Source organism: Primulina tabacum, chromosome 2 (genome assembly GCF_025594145.1).
Source record: "Primulina tabacum isolate GXHZ01 chromosome 2, ASM2559414v2, whole genome shotgun sequence".
Taxonomy (NCBI): domain Eukaryota; kingdom Viridiplantae; phylum Streptophyta; class Magnoliopsida; order Lamiales; family Gesneriaceae; genus Primulina; species Primulina tabacum.
Window position 1 is genome coordinate 1186685 of NC_134551.1, and position 22394 is coordinate 1209078.

Genomic DNA, 22394 nt, shown 5'->3' on the forward strand with positions numbered 1-22394 from the left:
GGCGAAATGACCAAGTGATAGTTTTGCGTTCGTTATTTGGATTAAATCATTTCAACTGAAGATCAATTTAGTCAAGAGTTCAAAACAAGGCGGACATTGAAAAATGATCATTCTTGGAAGTTTAATAGCATATCAATTCAATTGAAATTTAAGACGATATGATATCATGAGATGGATGAAAGTTACAGTGTATTATGAGTGACGTCCTCGTCGCAGCCTGTATTTTGATCCATCGGTGTCGGAAATCTAAAGATGACTCATTTTCCCCACATATTCAAGAGATGACTCTCACTTACGTAATACTTTGTCGTACATAATACTTACGTAATTGTTTTGACCAAATTAATGTTCATATATGCATCGAGGTACTTTAAAGAAATTTTCACAACTGTATAATCTCATTTTCTTTCTTGAAACTTAATTATAATTCCACAAATCGACTTATTTAGATGTGTAGATTTACATATTCACATAACTCCTTCAAAGAGTACTTTGGCGATGTGAAAATTGATGGTGCCTGGATTACAATAAGCAACGTAATAAAAACTCCTAGCAATGGCAAGAAAGTTGTGCTTGGTATCACTATCTAAATCCTCCGAGGTTTTGGTCAAAACTGATTGCACTAATTCTTGCATGTCCAACTCGATTTCATCGGTCGTGATTTCCCCCATATCCGTCACGCACCCATTCGCATCCTGCACTTGATCATACAAATCATTCGAGAAAAAAAACGAGTCATTTGTTAACTTGATCTAATTAGACAAAATTTGATAGCATATATATGTATTTTTTATGATCCTATAAGAAGAGTTAACCACGTCTAACCTTTCGGGATTGGAAACTACGAAGTCGATGGCAGACTCTGCTAGTGATCTCCAATAGGTTTTTGTACTTAGGATGAGACATTAATAGCTCCTCTGATATGCAGCCGCTGCTACCTCTTCCTCCACCACCACCGCTGAGATTCAACGTGCGCACTAGCAATTCGGCATCTCCTGTCCCCGTGTAGCCTCCCTCCTCCAATGTCCTCAGCCACTTTTGCCACTGCAAATAGACAAAGTTACTATCTAGTAAGTATTATGGGCGGTAGAGGTTGTTTTAGTGAAGAAGATAATCAAATGTATTATGTTGCCCATCTTTTTTCTATAGTAAAGACTTAAAACACAATATTCCATGCATTAATAAATATTTGGAAACCTGCAAAAATATTCACGCAAAAGGACCAATTTCACTCTCGGCGTCATATCAATATTCCGACGAAAATAAAGCAAAAACTTATGTGAGACGGTCTCACGGTTGTATTTTGTGAGACTGATCTCTTATTTGGGTTATCCATGAAAAAATATTAATTTTTATGCTAAGAGTATTACTTTTTATTGTGAATATCGGTAGGGTTGACCCATCTTACAGATAAAGATTCGTGAGATTGTCTCACAAGAGTCCTACTTCGAAAATAAACTACTCAAAGAATGAGAATATGAGGATAATGTATAAAATAATCAATTTTTTAACTCAAATAATTGTAGGTACTCAAATTTATATTAAATAAAGATATATTATCCTATCCTTGACACCAAACGTGAAAATGATATAAATATCAATCACAAGATGATGATAAAAGACGTGTACCGCATGATATAATTGTTGATGGATGTCTCGGCCGCATGCCAAAAGGGTGTCCAAAGAGAGCTGGTTTAAGGTTCTCAGTAAAGTCCCCACTAAACTAGTTCTTGTTTTGTACCTTCAAAAATCAATATACGTATTTTTTTTCGATCATTTGAGAGGCCACATTTGAATCCACGCCCAAATAAAACGACACAAAATTATGTCTTTTTTCCCAATGTCAGTTGTCTGATCAGTGTAGCGGGCTAAAAGACCTTATCTAAGAAAAAACTTTGGAAATGTAAAATATGATACTCACAATTGTGCGGTGATCCCGAAATTTTAAAAACGATTCTTGAACCATATAATGAATATTTTATACGTGTACGAGTATGTTTCAACTAGATAACCAGTTGTTTTGTGCACTTGTAAAATTAACTTTTTGTGAAATTTTTTGTCCGGATAAACATATTAACCCGCTAGAGATTTCTACATGCATATATGCATAAACTTTATCCCTTTTTTTCATCTGATATTGTAACTCAAACAGATTGAATTTCTAGAAATATAAGAAACGAGGTGCTCACCTTCCACCAATGACGTACTTGAGGCCACAGGCATACTCGAATTCGTCGATAAAGGAGCGTTTTTGGTCCTCGGAAAATTGCCGTCCGCTAAAATGCGACACTGTCGTCTCCATTAAAAGCGCTGTTTTAGCCCAAGCCAGCCTCACTACAGAATTTTCAGGCTCGAATATACTTGCGGCGGCTATAAAGTATGATAAGATTAGGCTTCTCTCGCTCAATCCAAACTCTCCGAGGCTACTATCTCTATACCATCTACACATTTTTTTAAAAAAATAAATAAATTAAAATCGAGAGTTGTATAATAATTTTAAAATTGCTAAAAAAAAATTTATTTAACTTTCATTTACTTTTTAATGCTTTTCCACTCTTGCTGATGCACGGCTTGGCAATTGTTGTAGTCTAATCTCCCCAAGTCAAGATACGTGTTGTTGTTAACTTTTGACATCCTACAAGATAATTAACGAATATTAACTCTTGAAATTCAGAATAAACATTATACGTGGATGAAATAAAAAAATTTAATGATTAATTGTTATTTATCTGGTACTGCACATGAAATAGAAGATTAAGATAACATTTTTTTTCATTCAAATAAATGAAAGATGTGAACTTATTATAGAGAAGCGTCGATTATACCAATAATTCTCCTCAAACATCTTCAAATTTTTATAGATACTTGCCCCGTGTGCACGTAAGTACTTTTGTTAAATTAAAAAAAATGAAAAATTAAATAAAAAAATTTAAAATTTTCTGATTTTTTATATTTTTAAATTCATTATGGAAAAGGGAAATATATATATATATATATATATATATATATATATATATATGGTTTGTATGCCGCCATATTTGTTTTGTTGCTCGAACTCTTTGCTAGGACCACATTAGGCTCTTGTTTTTTCCATTGTATTAAAGAACAGTTCGGTTTTAAGTAAGCCATCTTATTTTAATTGAAAACATATAATATATGATTTGAATAAGTATAATATATACTTTTAATTTATATATACTAATGAGAAATAGAAATGAACCTGTATAATGTTTTGCCAATCCAAACATCATCCTCACCGCCGTATTGTTCCAAGTAGAACCTTGTTTCCACTCGAGATAGGTTGGCGTACCAAGGAACATCTAGTGCATATCCAACCTGTAAAATATAAATAATTTTTATGTCTCCAACTTTACTACAATTTTTTTTTATTTCTAATAGGAAAAAAAACTCAATTCGTGAGTAGTAAATCGACCCACTAAAACAAATAAAAATTGCATGATTACTTGTAGTAATAGAAGGAAAACGAGTGGGCTGGCATATTCGTTCCATTATGAGACAAGCTTATGTGTTTGTGGCAAGTGATTTACTTCCCTATCACCCTTGTGTTTAGTTGTATATAGTAAATATTTAGTTGTATATAATTTTTTCGACCCGAATTAGATATGTACCTCGCCCGGGAGGTCTTTGGTGATGATCCACTTATCGAGTAGCTCGTTGTTGGCTCGTTTTTCTTGCAAGAAGTTGGATGAGAATGTCCTAGCTCTTGCAAGTATGCTTTCTCGGGGGAATGTAACTTGTGAAGCTCTGTACAAATTATACATTCCTGTCACGGCTTGGGTAGACTGACCGGCGAAGCAGAAGAACTCCCCGCTTTCCTCAAAATGTTCGAATACATCTGCATGCCATACAGGCTAATTAATAAACGGTGATATTTTTTACTAGAATTAATTGATTTGAGAACATGTTAAATCCGCGTGCCTGCCGTGTTTTGTCCTTTCTCGATTTATATTATTTCAAAAGTTTTTTTAAAAAATAATAATAATAAGTGAAAGACTTATACCTGAAGAAACCTCGTACCCGTACAACCTCAGCAATCTAAATGCCATAGCTGTGTCATCGATGTCCTGAACCACAGAGTTTCTTGCCCAGCAAATCCCTTTATTTGTCCAATGTCTGGAATTTTCATAGTGTTATTACATAATTATATATCTAGCATAATAATAATAATAATAATACTTATTAAAAAACTAGCAAAATCATGATTAACATACCTATGAACATAATCGACGCATTCCTCAATCTCCGGCTGAAAATACCGGGAAATCCCAAGCCTTCGCACCCTGTCCACTGCCCAAAGGTGCTCGAACAAGTCCACCGGATACACATTTGGAACTAAATCACATATACAAGCATCATTCAAAAAAGATAACACTACATATAGTTAGATTTAGCTAAAATATAAAACTTTTTTTTTATTTTTTTAATAATAATATAATATATATACCTCCACCATTGAATTTTTGAACTTGGTTATTTAAGTATTTGAGGCACTTGAGATCTTTAGTCTGGTGCAGTGCAAAAGCGGAGGAGGATGGCGAGAAAAGAAAAGAGCCATCTGCACACTGTAATTTTAAAAGCTCATCCCAATCAAGCCCACCCATGCCTTCCAAGCTGTGAAGCAATGTTGTGGGCACTTTGTGTAGTATGTCCCTCGGTATCCTACTCAACACACACGTATATCACAAATTTAAACAAATCAAACCATATTTTCATATCCATCTTAATAAAACACTCGAGTCGTCTTTCGAAAAATTTTGTTTGCAAAAAAAAAAAAAAATTGTTCAAAATATATAAATGCAGATTAAGAGCAGTCCTGTTTAGATGACCAAACTATAAATACGTATAGGGCAAATTTATAAGATCATTTTTTTCCCACGTAGAATGATATCTCATGGATGGGCCCACTACCTATGGCCCATTGCAAGCCCAAATGGAAGACAGGCCCATCAAGGACCCATGTATTCTCCTATAAATACCAGGTTTAAGTGTTCAGTTAATTCATTCACTATATCGTTTTCAGCAGCACCCTTAGCTGCTCCCCCCATATATCCTCAGTCTCTGACTTGAGCGTCGGAGCGTCTGGACTAGTGACACTTGCTGGAATCAAACCCTAAATTTACCGTGAGTAGCACTTGGCGCCGTCTGTGGGAAAGTTTGATTTGAGACGTAGAGATGGTAGGCAAGAGAGGGAGTAGAAGAGCTACCTCAGCATCATCGCGTCCTCAGAGGGGACCCGAACAATCTCATCTAGAGACAAGAGCCGAACAACCTCGTCAAGAGACCAGGGTCGAGCAACCCCGTCCAAATGAAAATGTGCGGAACTTGACCCTGGAGCAGTTGGGTCAATTTATTACCCGGACGGTGGACGAGGCCATGAAGAGAAATCAAGAGTCTATGTTTGCTGAAGGACAAGCCACTCGCCAGGAGCGAGAGGAGAATGCTGAGGGTCATCAGAGCAGGGTTGAAGAGACGCAACCCCTCCAAGGTGGGGAGAATCCCGAGATAGAGGAGATGTGGAAGGAGATGAGAATTTTGAGGCAACAATTGGGAAACAGAGCTCCAGTGTCCAAGAAGGAGTCTCCTTTTTCCCCCGCCATTTTGGAGGAAGGGATTCCTCCAAGTTTTCGACAATCAAATGTGGGAGAGTACGATGGTCGTACCGACCCAGAAGAACATTTGGGAAGGTTTGAGAACACAGCTCTGTTGCATCAGTATTCAGATGGAGTTAAGTGTAAGGTGTTTCTGGGCACGTTGGTGAGGTCAGCTCAGCAATGGTTTAACACCTTGCAGCCCAACTCTCTACGATTTTTCGAGGATTTTTTCTCTGCTTTCTTGCACAGATTCGCTAGCAGCAAGAGGCACCAAAGAAATTATTTGAGCTAGTTTGTGATAAAACACCAAGAAACTGAAACTCTGCGAGAATTTATCCAGCGTTTCAACGATGCAGCGCTGGATATACCAGATTCTTCCCCTGACATCATGATAAGTGCCTTTACCCAAGGACTGAGGGGAGGAGAGTTCTTTAAATCGTTGGTCAAGAAACCTCCATCAAGTTATGATGATCTATTATCTCGGACGGAAAAATATGTCAATCTAGAAGATGCCCAGCGGCATAAGAGGATATAGCAGCGGCCCGGGGAAAGTAGAGTTGAGGGAGCGGAAAGAGGAGGTAAGAAGAGAGGTGTGGGCGAGAAGGAGGAGGATAAAGCTAGAGGCAAAGGACAATTCTCATCACATGTTCTCCTGGATAGGAGTCGTGACGAGGTGATGGAGGTGAGGGAGCCCGCGGGGAGGTGGAAGAAGTCACGAAGGGTTGATTACAGTGCTAGATTGCCTTCGCGGGACAGACGAGAAAGATCCGCACCTGGGAGTCGACCGAGGTCTCGCCCGTCCCCTAAGCGTGGTCAAGGCCCCCCATGGGTGAATCAGAGGGTTGGGGAGCAGAGAGGAGAAGGTCGAGGTCAAGATGTCCCTCAGGAGCCCGTCGAACCGAGGAGGGGAATGGATGAGGATAACCACCCAACGAGAGGAATTATTCATATGATCTCGGGGGGTGATACTGACAGAGATTCCGGGTGAGCTCGGAAAGCGCATGGGAGGAGATTGGAAATCTTTGAAATATCTAGGGGTGCAGACTTACCACAAGACCCCGTCATCATCTTTGGCCCTGAAGACCTCCGAAGCGTTGTGACTCCACATAACGATGCCTTGGTGATGACGGCCACCATTGCCAATTATGATGTGGCGAGGATATTTATTGATAATGGAAGCTCCGTGAACGTCTTGTTCAAGAGCACGTTGGATAAAATGAAGATGGAAGTATTTGAGTTTGAGCCGGTATCCACCTCGCTGTATGGGTTTGCAGAACACGTCATCCCGTCTTTGGGTCAGATTGTTCTTCCCCTATCCTTGGGGACTGATCCTCGGCGGGTAACAAAAATGATAGCCTTCACCGTGGTAGATACCCCGTCAGCGTATAATGCAATTCTAGGACGGCCGTCCCTGAAAGATTTTAGAGCCGTAGTTTTCAGTTATCATTAGAAGCTTAAGTTTCATGTGGAAAGTGGAGTTGAAGTTGGCTGGTGTGAGGGTGCGCGATGTTGTGCTCGGGCGTAGGCGGGGTAGAACTGGTGAGTGAATTGCAGAGGGAATTATGTAGGGAAGAAGTGAAATTGAAGTGAGGAAGGTGACCTCTATTTACAGGGGAAGTCCAACCAAATCTTTCCTTTCAAAGCAGGATTGCGATTTGATTTGTTTCCAAATTTTTGGAGATTAACGAACAGCTGGAAGAAAATGCACAACTCGCACCCAGTAACCCGAGGGCAGCACAACTAATCTAACTTCGAACCTGCAATTCAGTTCGACTCGGGAGGGGGAGACTGGTGATATCCCATGGATGGGCCCACTACCCCTGGCCCATCCCAAGCCCAAATAGAAGACAGGCCCATCAAAGGTCCATGTATTCTTCTATAAATACCATGTTTAAGTGTTCAGTTAATTCATTCACTATATCGTTTTCAGCAGCACCCTTAGCTGCTCCCCCCATATATCCTCAGTCTATGACTTGAGCGTCGGAGGTGCTACGCCAGAACACCCTCCTGGCCCCCTACTAACGATCTTATTTGTGATTTTAGGCTCATGGTAATTTCAAAACCTGCGTCTGGACTAGTGACACTTGCTAGAATCAGACCCTAAATTTCATGTGAGTAGCATAGAATATTTTATGTAAAATTTATTAATGTCTTTAAGAGAAATATATTATGTATTTTGTTTTTTTAAGATTATGTATTTTAGTAAGTCGATAAGTGGTATTTATGAATTTTTTTTTCTTTTGGAAAACACAAATTTCAACATATTTTGAATCGTTCCCTTTTTCGAAATAGATATAGCAATTACTATACCTCGCGAGCTTTAGATCTCTTCTGGCGTTAATCTCTTTCATTCCTGGAGAATCATCAGGGATATCGATGCCCAACTTTTTGGCAATTTCGATAAGTGATGGCAGCGCCACTTCGAACCCAATTGGCATGTGCTCCTCATCTTCATCTCCAAGTTTTATTATATTTTCTTGTATATAACAAATCCCTGCAAAAAAAATTCTTATAATTTAATTCTTAAAAAATAATTTAAAAATATATAAATTCTTTAGTAATCAAGACAAGATGTGGGGATGCATTATCAAATTAACATGTAACATCGTAGTAGGTAAGAACTCATCCGGTGGCCACACGACAGATTTCTTTATATTGTCTCCTAAAAAGATAGGTAAGATCATTTATTTTGTCATTCCATTATGTTTTATTTTTATGGATACATAAAGTTCATTACTAAATTGTATTTAAATTTACTTTATAATATGAAAAAAAATCAAATTTCATCCCCAAAACACATTAAATTTTATATCTTTTTTATGTTTCAAAAAGGGCAGCTTAAAAAATGGTTTAGTTAGTTTAGCTATTATAAAATTAGGTTTAATTTGACATAATGATTAGCCACAAAGCGTGACACATTTTTCAGATATATAAAAAATTTTAATTAATTAATTAAATTAAATGGGATAAATTTGTATATAAAACCTTTATCACTTTTGTCAGAGTGCATGTTCCATGATCTCAATGCAACCACACACGCTAATGTGTTGATTATCCGGTCGTGGGCGGAGAAGGTTGTGGCGTCGCCCCACGACCCGTCGGAGAGCTGATTATTCGCAATCCACTCCAAACTCGAAGGGAACTGCGGCCTCCCGCTTCCGCCGACATCCCATACCATCGCTACCCACGCGGTGTCATATGCGGATACGCTTATTTCTCCGTCGTCCATGGAGGACAGCATTGATCCGATCGTCTCCACCAAGTCCCTTATCTTGTCGGATTTTGTCTCCTATTGGATTTTGTTACAGGGCAAGAAAAGGAAAACAAAAATCATGGGATTGGACAGGAAAATCTAGTGAATGTTTTGTGAAGTGACTGAATCGGTGTATTTTGGCGACAACAAAATAAATGGAATCCTTGGTATTTAATGGTTACCTGATGTATATCTTTTTCTGTGTCATGATCCACGATAGCTTGCCACTTTATGCCTGCCAAACCATTCTGAATCACATCTATATGTTCTGCATTTTTAGCATAAATATATACCAGATTATAAATGCCACAAAAAAATAAATAAAATTAAATAAAGAAACACAGACGAGATTTGTGTGTGTGTGTGTGTATGTACAGACATATCTGTCTGCTACCTCCAGTTCTTTGCCCGGAAATCGCGTTGCATTGGGGAGATGTACTGGGAGTAATTGGTTTCCAACAGGGAAAAACTCCTGCGAGAATCAAGTATAAAGTTGATTAAGCAATCACAATTTATATGAAAGAATTAATTTTATATCGTGTTATATTATGTATGTTATATTGATGCAAAAGCCAACGGAAAAGAAAAATAAGAAGCCAAACTCTCATAGTAAATAACATACCGGAGGAGATAGCGGTGATGCGTGTCCCATGGCAGGGCGCCGCCGGAGAAAGAAGGCGGTGGATGGAGGATGAATGGAGCAGAAACTTGGAAGCAGATGACATGTTTTAATCTTTTTTTCCTGAATATTTAATTAATAAACAGGAATAAAATATTGTATAAATTGATCTGCTGTTTGTGTACGTGCCCTGTTTTTGAACGAGGAAAAATAGTAGGAGAGGAGCTTAAAAGGAGAGAAAGGAGAAGGAAAGAGACAGAAAGGACTTCCCAATAGATTCCAGCTTATGTGTGCATGGGATCATTCCAAATTCATGAAAATGAGTGAACTCCAATTCTTCTTCTTGGCTATTGCTTTGTATATATAGATAAGAAAAACATAATATCATCGCCTATTTATACACACATAATTATTCTTTCTTTCTTTCTTTTTTTTATCGTGGATAACTTATTGAAGTTAAGTTTTGAACTCGAGACCTCGTCTTAAATTTGAGACATTGATATCATATAAACTATAAAAAAAATTGGGTGTAGTTATATAATTTTTGTAAGGACCGACGACTCGGCTGCGGCCCCACTGCAGCTCAAGTGGTTACCAAGATTCAAAGAACTATGTACTTAGCCTGGAGGTGATAGGTTCAAATTTTGGGAAGGCAGGGACTCCAGTGCCATGGCTGGGGAGTCCTGTGAGTGGGGCCGCAGCCGAGTCCTTACAATTTTGATGCAAGAGTTTGTCATATATTTTTCAGGAAGGTTGTACATATAAGATATATATGGTAATTGCACGATTGTTGCACACTCGATTTGTCTGGCTTAATTTAGTGGTGTAATTTTATATGTGTGATTATGGACAATTTGAGGTAATTTTTGGAATATTTTTTACTTTTGGAGCGTGTATTGGTAAAATACGTGAGGTGATTTATTCATTTAGGGAATGATATTGTCTACAATATTGAAACATTTTTCACATATATTATAGTGATTGGTACTTGACACTTTGTTGGATAAGGCAAATTGGGATAATCTTGACAGCAACAAATAAATATATTAAGATTCCATTTAAATTAATTATATATCACATTTTAAAGTGCATCCATAAAGCAGGGAAATATTGTATGCTATAGGATATTTTATGTTTTTTAGTGTAATAAAATCAATTTTAATTTATATATATATATACACCTGAAGCAGATCCTGACTATTCATGCTCTTTTTTCGTTTTCTGAGATATATATATATATACACTATAACCAAGATTCAGGTTTATTTGGTTCTGAGCCGTATGAGTTTGGTCCAATCCCTTCAACTTTTGGATATATATATATATATATATTTTCCCTAAAATTACAGATTAAATTGCATTTATTTATTCGGAAAATTGGGATCGTTGGACCCTTTTTTGCTTAAAAAGGTGAACTGATTTTAAATTTTCGTCTCTCCACTCCAACAGTGTAGAAAATTTTGACCAAAAAAGTAACAAGGACAGACAAGCGACACTGTAAATATTAGTGTCACATTTTATTTATATTTTGTGCCATATATACACAGGGGCGTAGCCAAAATTTTAAAATAGAGTGCGTTGGACATTGAAAATGTAAATATTATTTAATGTATTTTTTAATTTTTTTTGGTTATATTTTGTATAATATGAACTAGATAACTTTTTAAAATTATAGTAAGAATTTAATATATCAAGATACATAATAAATATCATTTATAATAATAAACTTTTAAAATAAATTCATGGTAAAGTAAGTAAAAAAATTGAATGTACATATGACATTAGTCATTCAAATAATTTAGTTATACAATTTTGTACTCTAATAATTATCACTTAATTTTATTATTATTTAGTATTTATATTTTTTATTTTATTCAATATATTTATGTAAATACATAGTTATAATCAGAACAACACAAATATATATATAAAATGTAGAATTAGAATGAGTAAATATATAAATTAAGATAATCATATAGATACCGAATAAGCTCAAGTGCTAGATTATTTTAAACTGATAGAAATTCATGTATAAAAATTTTGCTCAATGACTAAAATTCCTAAAATACATAACTATATATACATATTAATTAATCTCGAGATTAAGTTGGGTAAAGCCCACCCTAACCCCTGGTGAAGCTAGGCACCTGCACTTGACATTAATTGAAAACGGCATGATATCAAAAGAAAGTCAGATTTCCGATACATGGGGTGCACGAGCTATCATATAAAAATACAATATTTTCAATTTTTTGGCCGCTAGATGTGTACATATATTATTATAAAATTAAATTAAAATATAAATTGAAACTCATGCGTACGTACGTAGATTTTACACTAAATAGCTTGGCGATACATGCATGTCCCAAAAACTTAAGGTTAGTTAAGCGACTTGCTTAGTGATAAACATAATATTAGTTAAACATAGTATAAAGCAAATATCATTTCCAGAGCATAAAAGAGTGTGGTTTTCTAAATGGAATAGAAGAATCTTTCATTTATTCACACGTTAAAATGGGCTTTTATTCATTCTACTCTTAGGAGAAATCAAGTTCAAGAGCCCAAAATCCATTCAGACGTAACTGGACCGTTAATAATTAAGCCCGTTAAAATGATAAGCAGACCATAACAACGAGAAAATAAGAATTACTGGGCTTTAATCAAGGCCCGTAAAATAGTGGCCCATTGCAACTATAGCTTACACGTACTTAACATGTGACAACTACTCAAAGATCACGCCAAAACAATGGTTTCTCTTCGCTCCCCTTCTCGTTTCCTCAGACCCCAAAGCTGCCCATCTCCGCCGCCTCTAATGCTTCTTCACGTCCGTTCTCCTCATTCGCCGCCGCTGGCGCGTTATCATTCTCTGCCGCTGGCGTTGCTATCTCACAGAATATCAACAGCCCATTTCTTCAAAACGCACTTAATTTATTGGCGTCTAATTTCACGCACAACGGAAGCATGCTAAATCCCTTGTGGGGTTCGCTTTCTCTTTCTAGGAATTAGTCTCCGGTCGTTGAATAGAGGACTGGAATGTCGTTTCGGCGCTTCTGAGGGATTCCCAGAGCCTCCTCGGAATTGGGCTGCAGAAACTGCTAAAGTTCCTCAGTGAGAAACATTTAGATTCTTCAGTTCCCAAATTGAATGAGGAGTTGATGGAGGATCTCATGGAGAGTGATGATGTTAGCATGACTGTGAGGCTTCAAATAGTTTTTGGAAGACTAGTATTCTGTCTGTGCGGAGTGCTTCCGAAGAATCTTTTGGTCTCTGATTACAGAAGTTTGGGGGTTGGGATAACAACGAGTTGCGTCATGGATAACACTTTGGTATTGTCAAATGGCTTTATAGTCAAAGGTCAGCATGTGAATCATTAACCTGATAGAAAGTCGATTCCACAAGGAATGCTTGTTTACCACTTTCATGTGTCATATTAGGCCAAAACCTTCTCGACTACCCTCACCACGAGGACGAACCTAGAAAAGTAAGATTAAAAAAGAAGAAAGGAACCAAAATTTAATATGATAACGTGACGTGATTAATTATGTTTTAGAAAGAAAAGAAGCACCAATGAAAACAATTAGAAACTTGCGATAAGAAGACAAGAAATATAATTTTATGTACAAAAATTTTTAATGTAACTGCAAATATACTAAACCAATCCTTTTCATTTTTCTTTTACTTTTTCTTTTTCTCATGTTCTTTATCATTGCGATTACAATAACCGGTAGATTTATTGAAAAAAAATTCAGTACAAAGGGAATTAGACACTACAGGTAGGGAGAAAAAAAATCGCCACTAGGGCCAGGGCGTCACCCTACAACACGTAGCATCCAAGTTTGGGTCCACGGATCCGTGTCTCCTTTGATCTTGCTCTAATTTTTCCCAAATAGAGACACTTGTTAAAGACAATGATATTATAAAGTTTATGTTAATTAACATACAGATTTAATTCAACAATCTTTATTTAATTATTAAACAATACTACAGGTAATGCGCCAACAAAGATATATTTCAACTGTGATGGCCTCCTCTTGAAAACATGTCTCGGCCCTTGAGACTTTGGAAAGGAAAATTGGTGCTTAAATTCAGAAGGAAAAAGATAAAACATGTTAACACTTATCATAAAATCAACGCCGCATATCTTTCCTCAGGACAGAAAAGCAAGTGTCATGGTCCCACCTAGCTAGCACCTGGAATTCCCACCTATCACAAGTTGAATAATACAAGACAGCCTAAAATAATGAAAGAATGGGATGACATGATAAGCACAATCAAGTCCTCGTGCACCAAAGGCGTAAAAAATTAAAAATATATTCCAAAACAATAGGATTAAATAGTATTAATTTCAAAAAAAATCAACCCTACTAAATTCAAAAAATTTGAATATAACTTGACGTAATATGTGGTCCTAGTATAACCAAACTTGCAAGCAAGCATTTTTTTCAACGCCATATCTTCAACACGCAAAGCCCCAACATGTAAATATCACGTGCTTCTCGCTCGTCAACTATACACTACCTGTCAATCTGTGGTTCCGGTTCACGCAGCGGAGAAGTTTTGGATATAAAGGTTCTCGAAAAATTCAGTTCTTGAGCTCCGAGATTTGGCCAGAACACGTGCTTAAGATGGATGGCACATTCCCTCGACAAGCAGGGGAGGACTTCTGGCTGGGTCCGTCAGGAGAAGCCTCTATCTGTTGGGATGTTAATGCTGAGATTGTTGAGTCAGCATTGACAACATTGGATCCCTTTCTTTGGCTGCCACCAGCGTTTTTAGAGATAGAGGAGTCAGCTGTCGACCCAATTGGTAGCACTGGCTGCTTGTTGGCGACGATTTGCTGCCCTTGAGGTGTTGCAGCAGAGACCGAATGACCCCCGAAATAACTTTTTAATTCGGGGATGTTTATCAGGCTTAAGTTTGCAGTTTGAGATATCGCTTCAGGAGCTGCGGATCTAGGCAAGTTCTTCCAATGGTGAGGATATGATGAATCGTTGGTTTGAACAGAAACTTCTGAGAAAAAAGGGTTTTGTAGGAAACTACCAGGAAGGAAAGATCCAGGCAGTACGTTACCGGTTGAGGCGTTGATTTTACCTGTTCCTGTCTGTCGCATTTGCTGCATATAATGCTTCTGGAGTTGAATCGATTTCTGCTGATGCTGATGAAGCTTCGGTGATACACCAGATGCCTGAGCAATTGAGGATGCAGGGAACGAATGTGGGTTTCCACTTGCAACGGAAGGAACAAAATTGACACTTCCAGCTAATCCATCAACTATGGAAGTTCCCATCATGGAAACAGGAGACACATCGTTGCTGGAAGTTTTACGACCATGGGTTTCTGACTTTCCCATGATACGTTTTAATCCATCATCGATCTTTGCTGAACCAATTGCACTTTTCCCGTCAAATGTCTGAAAATTCTTCTGTTTCGCCATCTGGTAACCATTCCAAGCCATGTCAGGAAGCACTGGGAAGATAGCAGAGTTTTGTGCCATGGCAGAGAGGTTAAGGGGCGGACATGATGAAGCATTTAATCCATACGACGCGGCAAAAGGTCGAGGGATGAGTTCAAATCTATTTTCAGTACTCATTTGATGTGTATCGGTATACAATGCACTACCTTTCCTTACAATTTCTTGGGCAAACTTGCTGGACGAATGAGACGGTGGCAATTGCTGCTTCTCTGTCTGTGTTGAATGTGCAGCTGCTAGGCTACGATAATTATTGTCAGCGACTTTTGTACTCGACAGCTTCTGACTTTGAGAAACACTGAACGTTGTAGATGAATAATGAGAGGAGTGGAATGAAGGCGAAGGAGGGGAATTCACTCCTTTAAGCTGAGGCATAACCATGTTTGTTGAAATAGGAAATTGACAGCCATTGTTTTGCAGCACAGCCATATATGGAGCAACTTCGTTTGAAGCCAAGCTTGGAATACTGAAGCTCGTAACAGCTTCTTCACCAGGTAAGGACAAGTTTACAGAAGGTCCCCCAGCTGAATTAGAATGCAGAGACATGTTGCTACTAGCAAAAGCAGATTGGGCCGGTCCAGAGGATTTAGCGGGTGCCATCACCGTCGTTTGATGGTTACCAAGTGGGAAGATAAAGGCAGGATTCTGCTACGAATCACAAGGAAAAATACATGAAACACAAAAAATCATAGCTGTAATTGTGATTTAAAGATTCAAAGGCAAAGAGTACACTGACTAACCGGAAAATTATTGGCTGTGGTATGGAGTGAAGACTGTTGAAGCATTAGCTCTTTATTTTTTGACGAAATCAAAGCCAAGGGAACTTCAGAGCCTTTATCTTTTCCATTTCCCACAGTAATAGCACCCAGATTCTGATTTCCCTGACACGCACCGATTGCAGGGCTTCCAGGAATCAACCTTTGCGTCGGTGGCATGGTATTTGGGTTTAATGGCATGGTTCCACATAAAGTAGCGATACCAGTAGGCCCAGACAACAAAGACTTTGTGATAAGTTGCTGATGTTGTTGAATACTGCGGGCAATGTATTGTTGAGTTGCACATTTCTTTGGAGGCGGCTGTGAGAATGTGAATTTTGGGGGCTGCAAATTTTCCATGTATTTGGCAAGTTAACAAATAACTGAAACAAATACATAAACAAAAGTTCTAAAATCCCCATGTATAAAGTACCTGCATTGCAATTGGAAATCTGATGCTGTCATCCATGGGCAAAACTGCTTGCTGAGATTTCATATATCTGCATATAGAACTGGCTGAGCAACGAGCAGCTTCGATTAAAAAAATAAATTAACAAAACCTCTCAAAGATATGCAACATACCCTGGATGGGGTAGAACACTGGGCCATCCACCGAGAGAAATTTGGAAAGGTGACGAGGAAGTTTGCACTGCGAAGAGAATGTTCCGTTTAGCCGAAAATATATCTCCGATATGCAAATGACCAAGTCGATTTACGAACAAATAAATTCTTATTCAGAAATCAGAAGCCTTACATTGATTTTTCTGCTCCTTCTGACCCCGCAGCAGTTGTTTCCCACCATCTCTAACACTTGATTTATCATAGTGCTTTTCCAAATCAAGCTTCGGCAAGCGATTGATTGCCTCTACGGGACCATCCCTTGAAATTGTTTCACTCTTCTGTATCAGAGTAAGCGGAATAGTCTCGGTCAAATTAAAAAAAAAAAATTATAATGATTTTAAAATTTTGTAATAATAATAATAATATATAAATACAAGTAAATTAAAAAATCCTGGTTAGAAAAAAAATGAAACGCATGAAAGATCTTCACACCTTGTGAACATCGTAAGCCTTATATTTAGGAAAGGGGTCCATATCACCCAAAACATCTTTTTCCGCGGATGACGTTAAAGGTGGAGGAACCTGTCAAAAATACATTTATCTCCAGTTTTTTCTCCTTCATAATTTCAGTATTTATATTTCAAGAAAAGTATTCTGAACTCAGTGCTCACCATTAAATTAATCTCTAACTTGGCTTTCTTCTTGGTCTCAACAACAATCGCGGGATCGTCCCCGCCAATTCCACCATAAAAATAATCAGAATTGCTGAGAAGATGGATGACATATAATGGTAAAAGATACAAGGACAAGTAAGAAACAAAGAAGAAAATTGAGGAATGCTCACGCTCTAGTCACTTTCGGATTCTGTACTTCATAAGCATCTACTTTAACACATGATGGCGATTCGCTTTCTTTTGGAGACGTCGCTTTTTCTATGTTCAAAAACCTATCTCCACGCTCTGGAGCTGAGTCATATGGAAATTTCTCTTTCTCAATTCCTTCGTCTTTCTTAAATTCCGCCATTGAATCATCCACAGCAGTTTCAGGATCCACTTTTATTAATTTCCCGTACCGATGTAAAAATGTTTTATCCTCATCTTTTCCACCCTTTGTCAACCCTGCAATCCACCAAATCCACCACAAATTATGAAGTGACATTTGGAGAAACAAACTTCGAATAACTTACGATTCAACACACAGGTAAAAAAGAACGACGACCGACCTTCATCAGCAGCGTTTACGCTATCTTTATCAAATTTTTCTTCGTTCTTGGAAGACTGAGATAGAGATTGAGATTGTTTCATAAGATCGAACAGAGCTTCGACGACCTCGATCTCTATGTCATCTTGAATCTCTGAAGAAGGCCTTGGAGTGATTTTACTCTTTAAAGCACGTGCTCTTGGCTCTACCGTTTTCTGCAAAACCATACAGAAAACAGGAAATCCCAGTCAAGCAACCTCACTAATATACAATTATAAAAAAAACCATATAAAAGAGTACCGTTATCTTTCTCATAGAAGCACCGGAAGCCTGTGACGATGCGCCGCCGGCACAAATGTGACTCGCCGGAGAAGATGAAATTCTCCGATGACTCGAATCCTCCCCTAATTTCCCGCTGCTTGAATTACGGTAATCATGAAACCTCTTTATTGAAGCTGTAAAGAATAACAACGACAACCAAAATCAATCAATAGAAACAGATTAAGATAAAATAAAAAGTTAAAAGCCAAAAAGCTACCAAAGCCTAAAAATACTTAAGTTTAACACCATACTTGAGCGAGCTCTTCGAGGAATGAGAACACCGATCGTCTCATCCACGGAGGCTCTAAGCACAGGGGAAGACCAAAGAGTACGGAGGTTTCGTCGCTTATTCGAAAGAGACGAAGACTGCACTGATGGCTGAGCCAATCTACTAAGACAATGAATTCTCGAATCTTCCTCGTCTTCAACGTAGTCCTCATCACTCGCGTCAGTAATCTCGTTCTCCCTATAACCTTCACCACCAATCTTCTGCTGCGTCGCGTACTTCTCAATCCTGCGTCTCTTCGGAAACTCCCGATCTCGATCCTTCTTCTGCAACCGTTCTCGATCTCCTAACCTGACATCTTCATGCAATTCCATCTCCCTTTCCTCTTTTGAGTAAAAAAAAAATCAATCAAATAACAGAATCTCGAAAATAACTAAACAAAACAACAATCGAAATACAGAGATTTCAAAAGAATTTCTCCCAACCAGCTGAATCTTTCAGAGAGGTGACTCTCTGTCGCCTCCTCGACAAACCGTTGGCGGCAGAAGTAGTCGGAATCCTCAAATCTCCGCTCCTCTCCATTACACAGCCAATTTCCTCCCAACAATCGCATAATTCGCTCGATTTCCAGCCATCTCACCAGCCAAAATGAACAAAAACAGAGAAAACAGATACACCGAAATCTTGCTGAAAACAGTCGGAGATTCAGAAACGAAACAGAATTCGTGGAAAATCTCCAGTTTGCAAAATCTCTATCCTCTCTCTCCTTGCTTTGAGTGCTCTTTCTCTCCTTCACTCTCTCTCTCTCTCTCTCAAGTCTTTATCTAATCTGTTTTCTTTGTCATATTTAACTCACGCGAAACCTACTGCATAAAGCTAGATGAAATGAACCGCATCGATTCCTCCATCTCCCTCTTCACCTCATATTTCACCCTTGGATCTAATCATCGTCTGACGGTCACGATCATCTCATGACTACGTGGCAGTTTATGCCACGTGGTTCATTTACAATCTGATATCTGTTAAATCTGCGATATATACGACAATTTATTATTTTACAATCCTGTACTTAATTGTGCGCTCTTTTCTCTTGTCTTTTACATTTAATAATTACTAATAATGTTTATATTGTAGTTTTTTAAATAAAGCAGCTGGCAGAAGATTCAAAGCTTTCAAGTTTCAACCCTTCAAACATAATATGATTGTTAAAATGACTTGCATAAAAGTCAAAAATAATTTAATTCAAAAATAATTTAAAAGGTTAATTAAATTATTTTTTACTTTTATGACAAAGGGGTTAAACGAATAACCTTTTAAATTAATTTGACTTTTATCCAAGTCATTTAATAATCATATTAGAAAAGAAAATTAAACAAACCCTTTGCTAAATAGTATTTTTCATGCCTCGTACGATAGTTCGATGATAAGGTATGATTAGCATCCTGTGAACAAATAAGAAGTTTCCATTTGAGTATAGTTTTTGGTACAGGATAGGATAAATACGTGATATATAATATAAGGATAAGTTAAGGATAAATAAGATGTAGGATATTATATTTAATGTTTGGTATGATTTTAATAAGAATGATTAAATTTATATATTAAATTGTAATGACAAAATTAATCTTATCATAATAAATTTTATAATTTCAAAGTTGTTGCTTGAGTTCATATTTTTTACTTGCATGATTTATTTATTTTTACTTAATTTTATATATTATATAATATGATAATTATATAAATGAATTCGATATAATTATATAAATAATTTTTATAAATATCGATAAAATTATTAGTATCACTCGATTAACCTTAAAAATTGATATTTGACTTGACTTACAAAATCAATTTATCACACCTAATAGAAGAGACATTTTATCCTTCTAAAAAATTATTTATCAAGAATATCATGGGCTTTTTAAAAAGGTACCAAACATGGGATAAGGATGATTATTTATCAATCCTTCCTTTATTCTATGAACCAAACTATGCCTTATTGTTTATGTCATCCCAATTTTAAACATATATTTCATAATTTATCTTATCAACATGATTTATTGTGTTGATTTTAAAAAAAAAATTCAAGAAAAAAGTAAGTTGTATTTTCAACTCATACTTTTTTTAGAATATAAAATGTAAATTCTATGAAAATGAAAGTAAATGAGACAAATATATTTTGATTTAAAAACATATATATAATTTTAAGAGTATTTCACTTCTGAGACAGGTCTCACGAATCATTATCGGTGAGACGACTCAATCCTACCGATATTCACAATAAAAAGTAATACTCTTAGCATAAAAATTAACATTTTTTCATGAATGACCCAAATAAGAGATACATCTCACAAAATACGATTCATGAAATTATCTCACACAAGTTTTTACCTAATTTTAAACGATATATAGTTGGTTTTACGTATGAGGGTTGATGTTCATTTTGACTTTTTGCATAGGTTTACAAAATACGATTTCCCCAATAAAAGTACATTTAATCAATTTAATGACATTACTCGATTAAATATTGACATGATCAACTATGATTCTCCTTTCAATTGTGATAATTACACAACCTAACAGTCAAGTTAATTCCCTTATCAATAGGGATATTTGTCACAAATTTTTATTTATTTATTAATATTAATTATTAATGATCTCGTAATATTCATCACACAGATTTATATTATATAATTTTTACAATTATATTCATAAATCTAATGAATCTATATATTATACATCTTGAGCTGTATGTTCTCAATATTTGACTGCCTAGGAATATACTATAAGAGTATTTATTGCTTTTTATTAAATCATGATATATTAATTAAAAATTTTAAAGCCTGATTTACGGAATAAAGACATAAAATCTGATTTCCAATAAACTATTTATCCATATTTAATTATTGAGAGTGAGATATAGTTCAAGATTGAGTGTATGTAACGGATGCCCAGAACATTTAATATGTGTAAGGACAAATTCATTCATACACCAATCGGGACATACGAAATGGTCCAAACGGGATCAATTATGTTCCTCGTAAGTTTCATACGAGACTGATCCCGTGAATTTTTATCTGTGAAATGAGTCAATCTTACCTATATTCACAATAAAAGTAATATTTTTACCATAAAAATAATTTTTTTTATGAATAACCCAAATAAAAGATCTGTCTCACAAAATACGACTCGCGCCGTCTCACACAAGTTTTTGTCTTTTTGTTACCATCTACTATATATATATATACATATACATACACAGAAGAACCCCACAAATAATTTACTCTATGAAGTAAATTTAAATAAATTTGCAGATTAATGTTGATGAGATTTAATTATATGTATATATAATTATAGTGGAGATGATTAGTAAACACAAGTGATTACAATATTTTTGAGTTTTTTTAAAATCTTTATATTTTTGATAAGTTTTATTTTTTGTATTCAATTTTAGGGATAATAAAATTTATTTGATAGTAAGTTTGTTCAATCCCACGTAGGAGAAAGAAAGCCAAAACTTACCGTCCGCCAAAGCACACCGACGACGATCAAGATGCAACGCTTTTTTTTTTTTTTTGGTCGATTTTTGCTAGAAGTTAGATTTGAATAATTTATTTTTCTTGTGATAGAGACCTCTGTGCGGTATTCTTGTTTGAAGTTTTTGCTTTATTATTTTGGATATTTGAAGCGTTGTTCCATGTTGTCAAAATTTTATTAGAAAGTTTTTTATTTGAAATAAGAATTGTTTGAAAATGGGATTGCTATAACCAAAAAGATGGTCATCTTTTCCGATGTATGAATAAATATGCTGGTAATTGCTGGAAATTATGGTATGTTTTTCCGAGTTCACTCTCATATTTAGCATTATTACTTTATTTAATATATAATTATATATTAGTTTATGAAAACATTGAATTAGTGAAATTTCTTGGACTATGTCTGGTATGATTATTATTATTTTTTATTTTTTGCCTTGCTGATATTGAATTTGGTGTACAACAAGGTAAATGTTCTTACTTATTTTCTAAAAAAAAAAAAAAATTGGGTCGTTATACCTTATGAATTTTGAAGACTATTATTTTTATTTATGGACACACACTTGACTTCTCTTGGATAAGGGGAGTAGATCTCTTGTGAGACGATCTCAATAATCTTTATTTATGAGACGAGTCAACCCTACAGATATCCACAATAAAAAGTAATACTTTTAGCAGAAAATGTAATATTTTTTCATAGATGACCCAAATAAGAGATCTGTCTCACAAAATACGACTCGTGAGACTGTCTCACACAGGTTTTTACCAACCAAAGGAGACTGCACCAAGGTTACAACTCCATTTTACATTGGCTATTTAATTGTGAATCTGAAGTCGACACAAA

At 36.3% G+C, this 22394-nt stretch overlaps 2 protein-coding genes and 1 pseudogene across 4 annotated transcripts; 1 reads left to right on the forward strand and 2 right to left on the reverse strand.

Annotated features, from left to right (window-relative positions):
• Positions 1–402: 402 nt before the first annotated feature.
• LOC142523019 (ent-copalyl diphosphate synthase 1-like) lies at positions 403–9768 on the reverse strand. The gene is made up of 15 exons (XM_075626660.1): positions 9488–9768; positions 9260–9337; positions 9048–9133; positions 8598–8901; positions 7923–8106; positions 4466–4680; positions 4233–4353; positions 4022–4134; positions 3630–3856; positions 3221–3336; positions 2537–2635; positions 2190–2441; positions 1630–1741; positions 826–1044; positions 403–695 (listed from the first exon to the last, which is right to left on the reverse strand). Exons 1-15 carry the CDS (start codon positions 9588–9590, stop codon positions 468–470), a joined length of 2457 nt encoding a protein of 818 aa, XP_075482775.1. The 5' UTR covers positions 9591–9768; the 3' UTR covers positions 403–467.
• Positions 9769–12196: 2428 nt separating this feature from the next.
• Positions 12197–13794, forward strand: LOC142537138 (fatty-acid-binding protein 1-like; annotated as a pseudogene).
• A 202-nt stretch (positions 13795–13996) lies between these two features.
• Positions 13997–18925, reverse strand: LOC142523001 (protein TIME FOR COFFEE). 3 transcript variants are annotated; one of them, XM_075626645.1, is made up of 12 exons: positions 18503–18925; positions 18043–18402; positions 17771–17925; positions 17493–17685; positions 17115–17388; positions 16942–17035; positions 16763–16852; positions 16464–16608; positions 16292–16358; positions 16143–16209; positions 15695–16054; positions 13997–15599 (listed from the first exon to the last, which is right to left on the reverse strand). In XM_075626645.1, exons 1-12 carry the CDS (start codon positions 18597–18599, stop codon positions 14067–14069), a joined length of 3435 nt encoding a protein of 1144 aa, XP_075482760.1. In that variant the 5' UTR covers positions 18600–18925; the 3' UTR covers positions 13997–14066. The 3 variants fall into 3 exon arrangements, with proteins under 3 accessions (XP_075482760.1, XP_075482750.1, XP_075482764.1); XM_075626635.1 differs by having other exon boundaries at positions 13997–15602; positions 18503–18918; XM_075626649.1 differs by having other exon boundaries at positions 13997–15602; positions 16942–17001; positions 17114–17388; positions 18503–18918.
• Positions 18926–22394: the final 3469 nt, after the last annotated feature.

What these genes read in the sequence shown, in the direction of transcription:
- LOC142523019 (XM_075626660.1), bottom strand. Translation starts at nt 9,590, where the DNA reads ATGTCATCTGCTTCCAAGTTTCTGCTCCATTCATCCTCCATCCACCGC. An exon ending in AAGTACGTCATTGGTGGAAG is followed by an intron (nt 1,742 to 2,189) that starts GTGAGCACCTCG and finishes TGATTTTTGAAG; the next exon opens with GTACAAAACAAGAACTAGTT. An exon ending in ATCAACAATTATATCATGCG is followed by an intron (nt 1,045 to 1,629) that starts GTACACGTCTTT and finishes GTCTATTTGCAG; the next exon opens with TGGCAAAAGTGGCTGAGGAC.
- LOC142523001 (XM_075626635.1), bottom strand. Translation starts at nt 18,599, where the DNA reads ATGGAGAGGAGCGGAGATTTGAGGATTCCGACTACTTCTGCCGCCAAC. An exon ending in CTTCTATGAGAAAGATAACG is followed by an intron (nt 17,686 to 17,770) that starts GTACTCTTTTAT and finishes ATGGTTTTGCAG; the next exon opens with AAAACGGTAGAGCCAAGAGC. An exon ending in AGGCTTACGATGTTCACAAG is followed by an intron (nt 16,609 to 16,762) that starts GTGTGAAGATCT and finishes ACTCTGATACAG; the next exon opens with AAGAGTGAAACAATTTCAAG.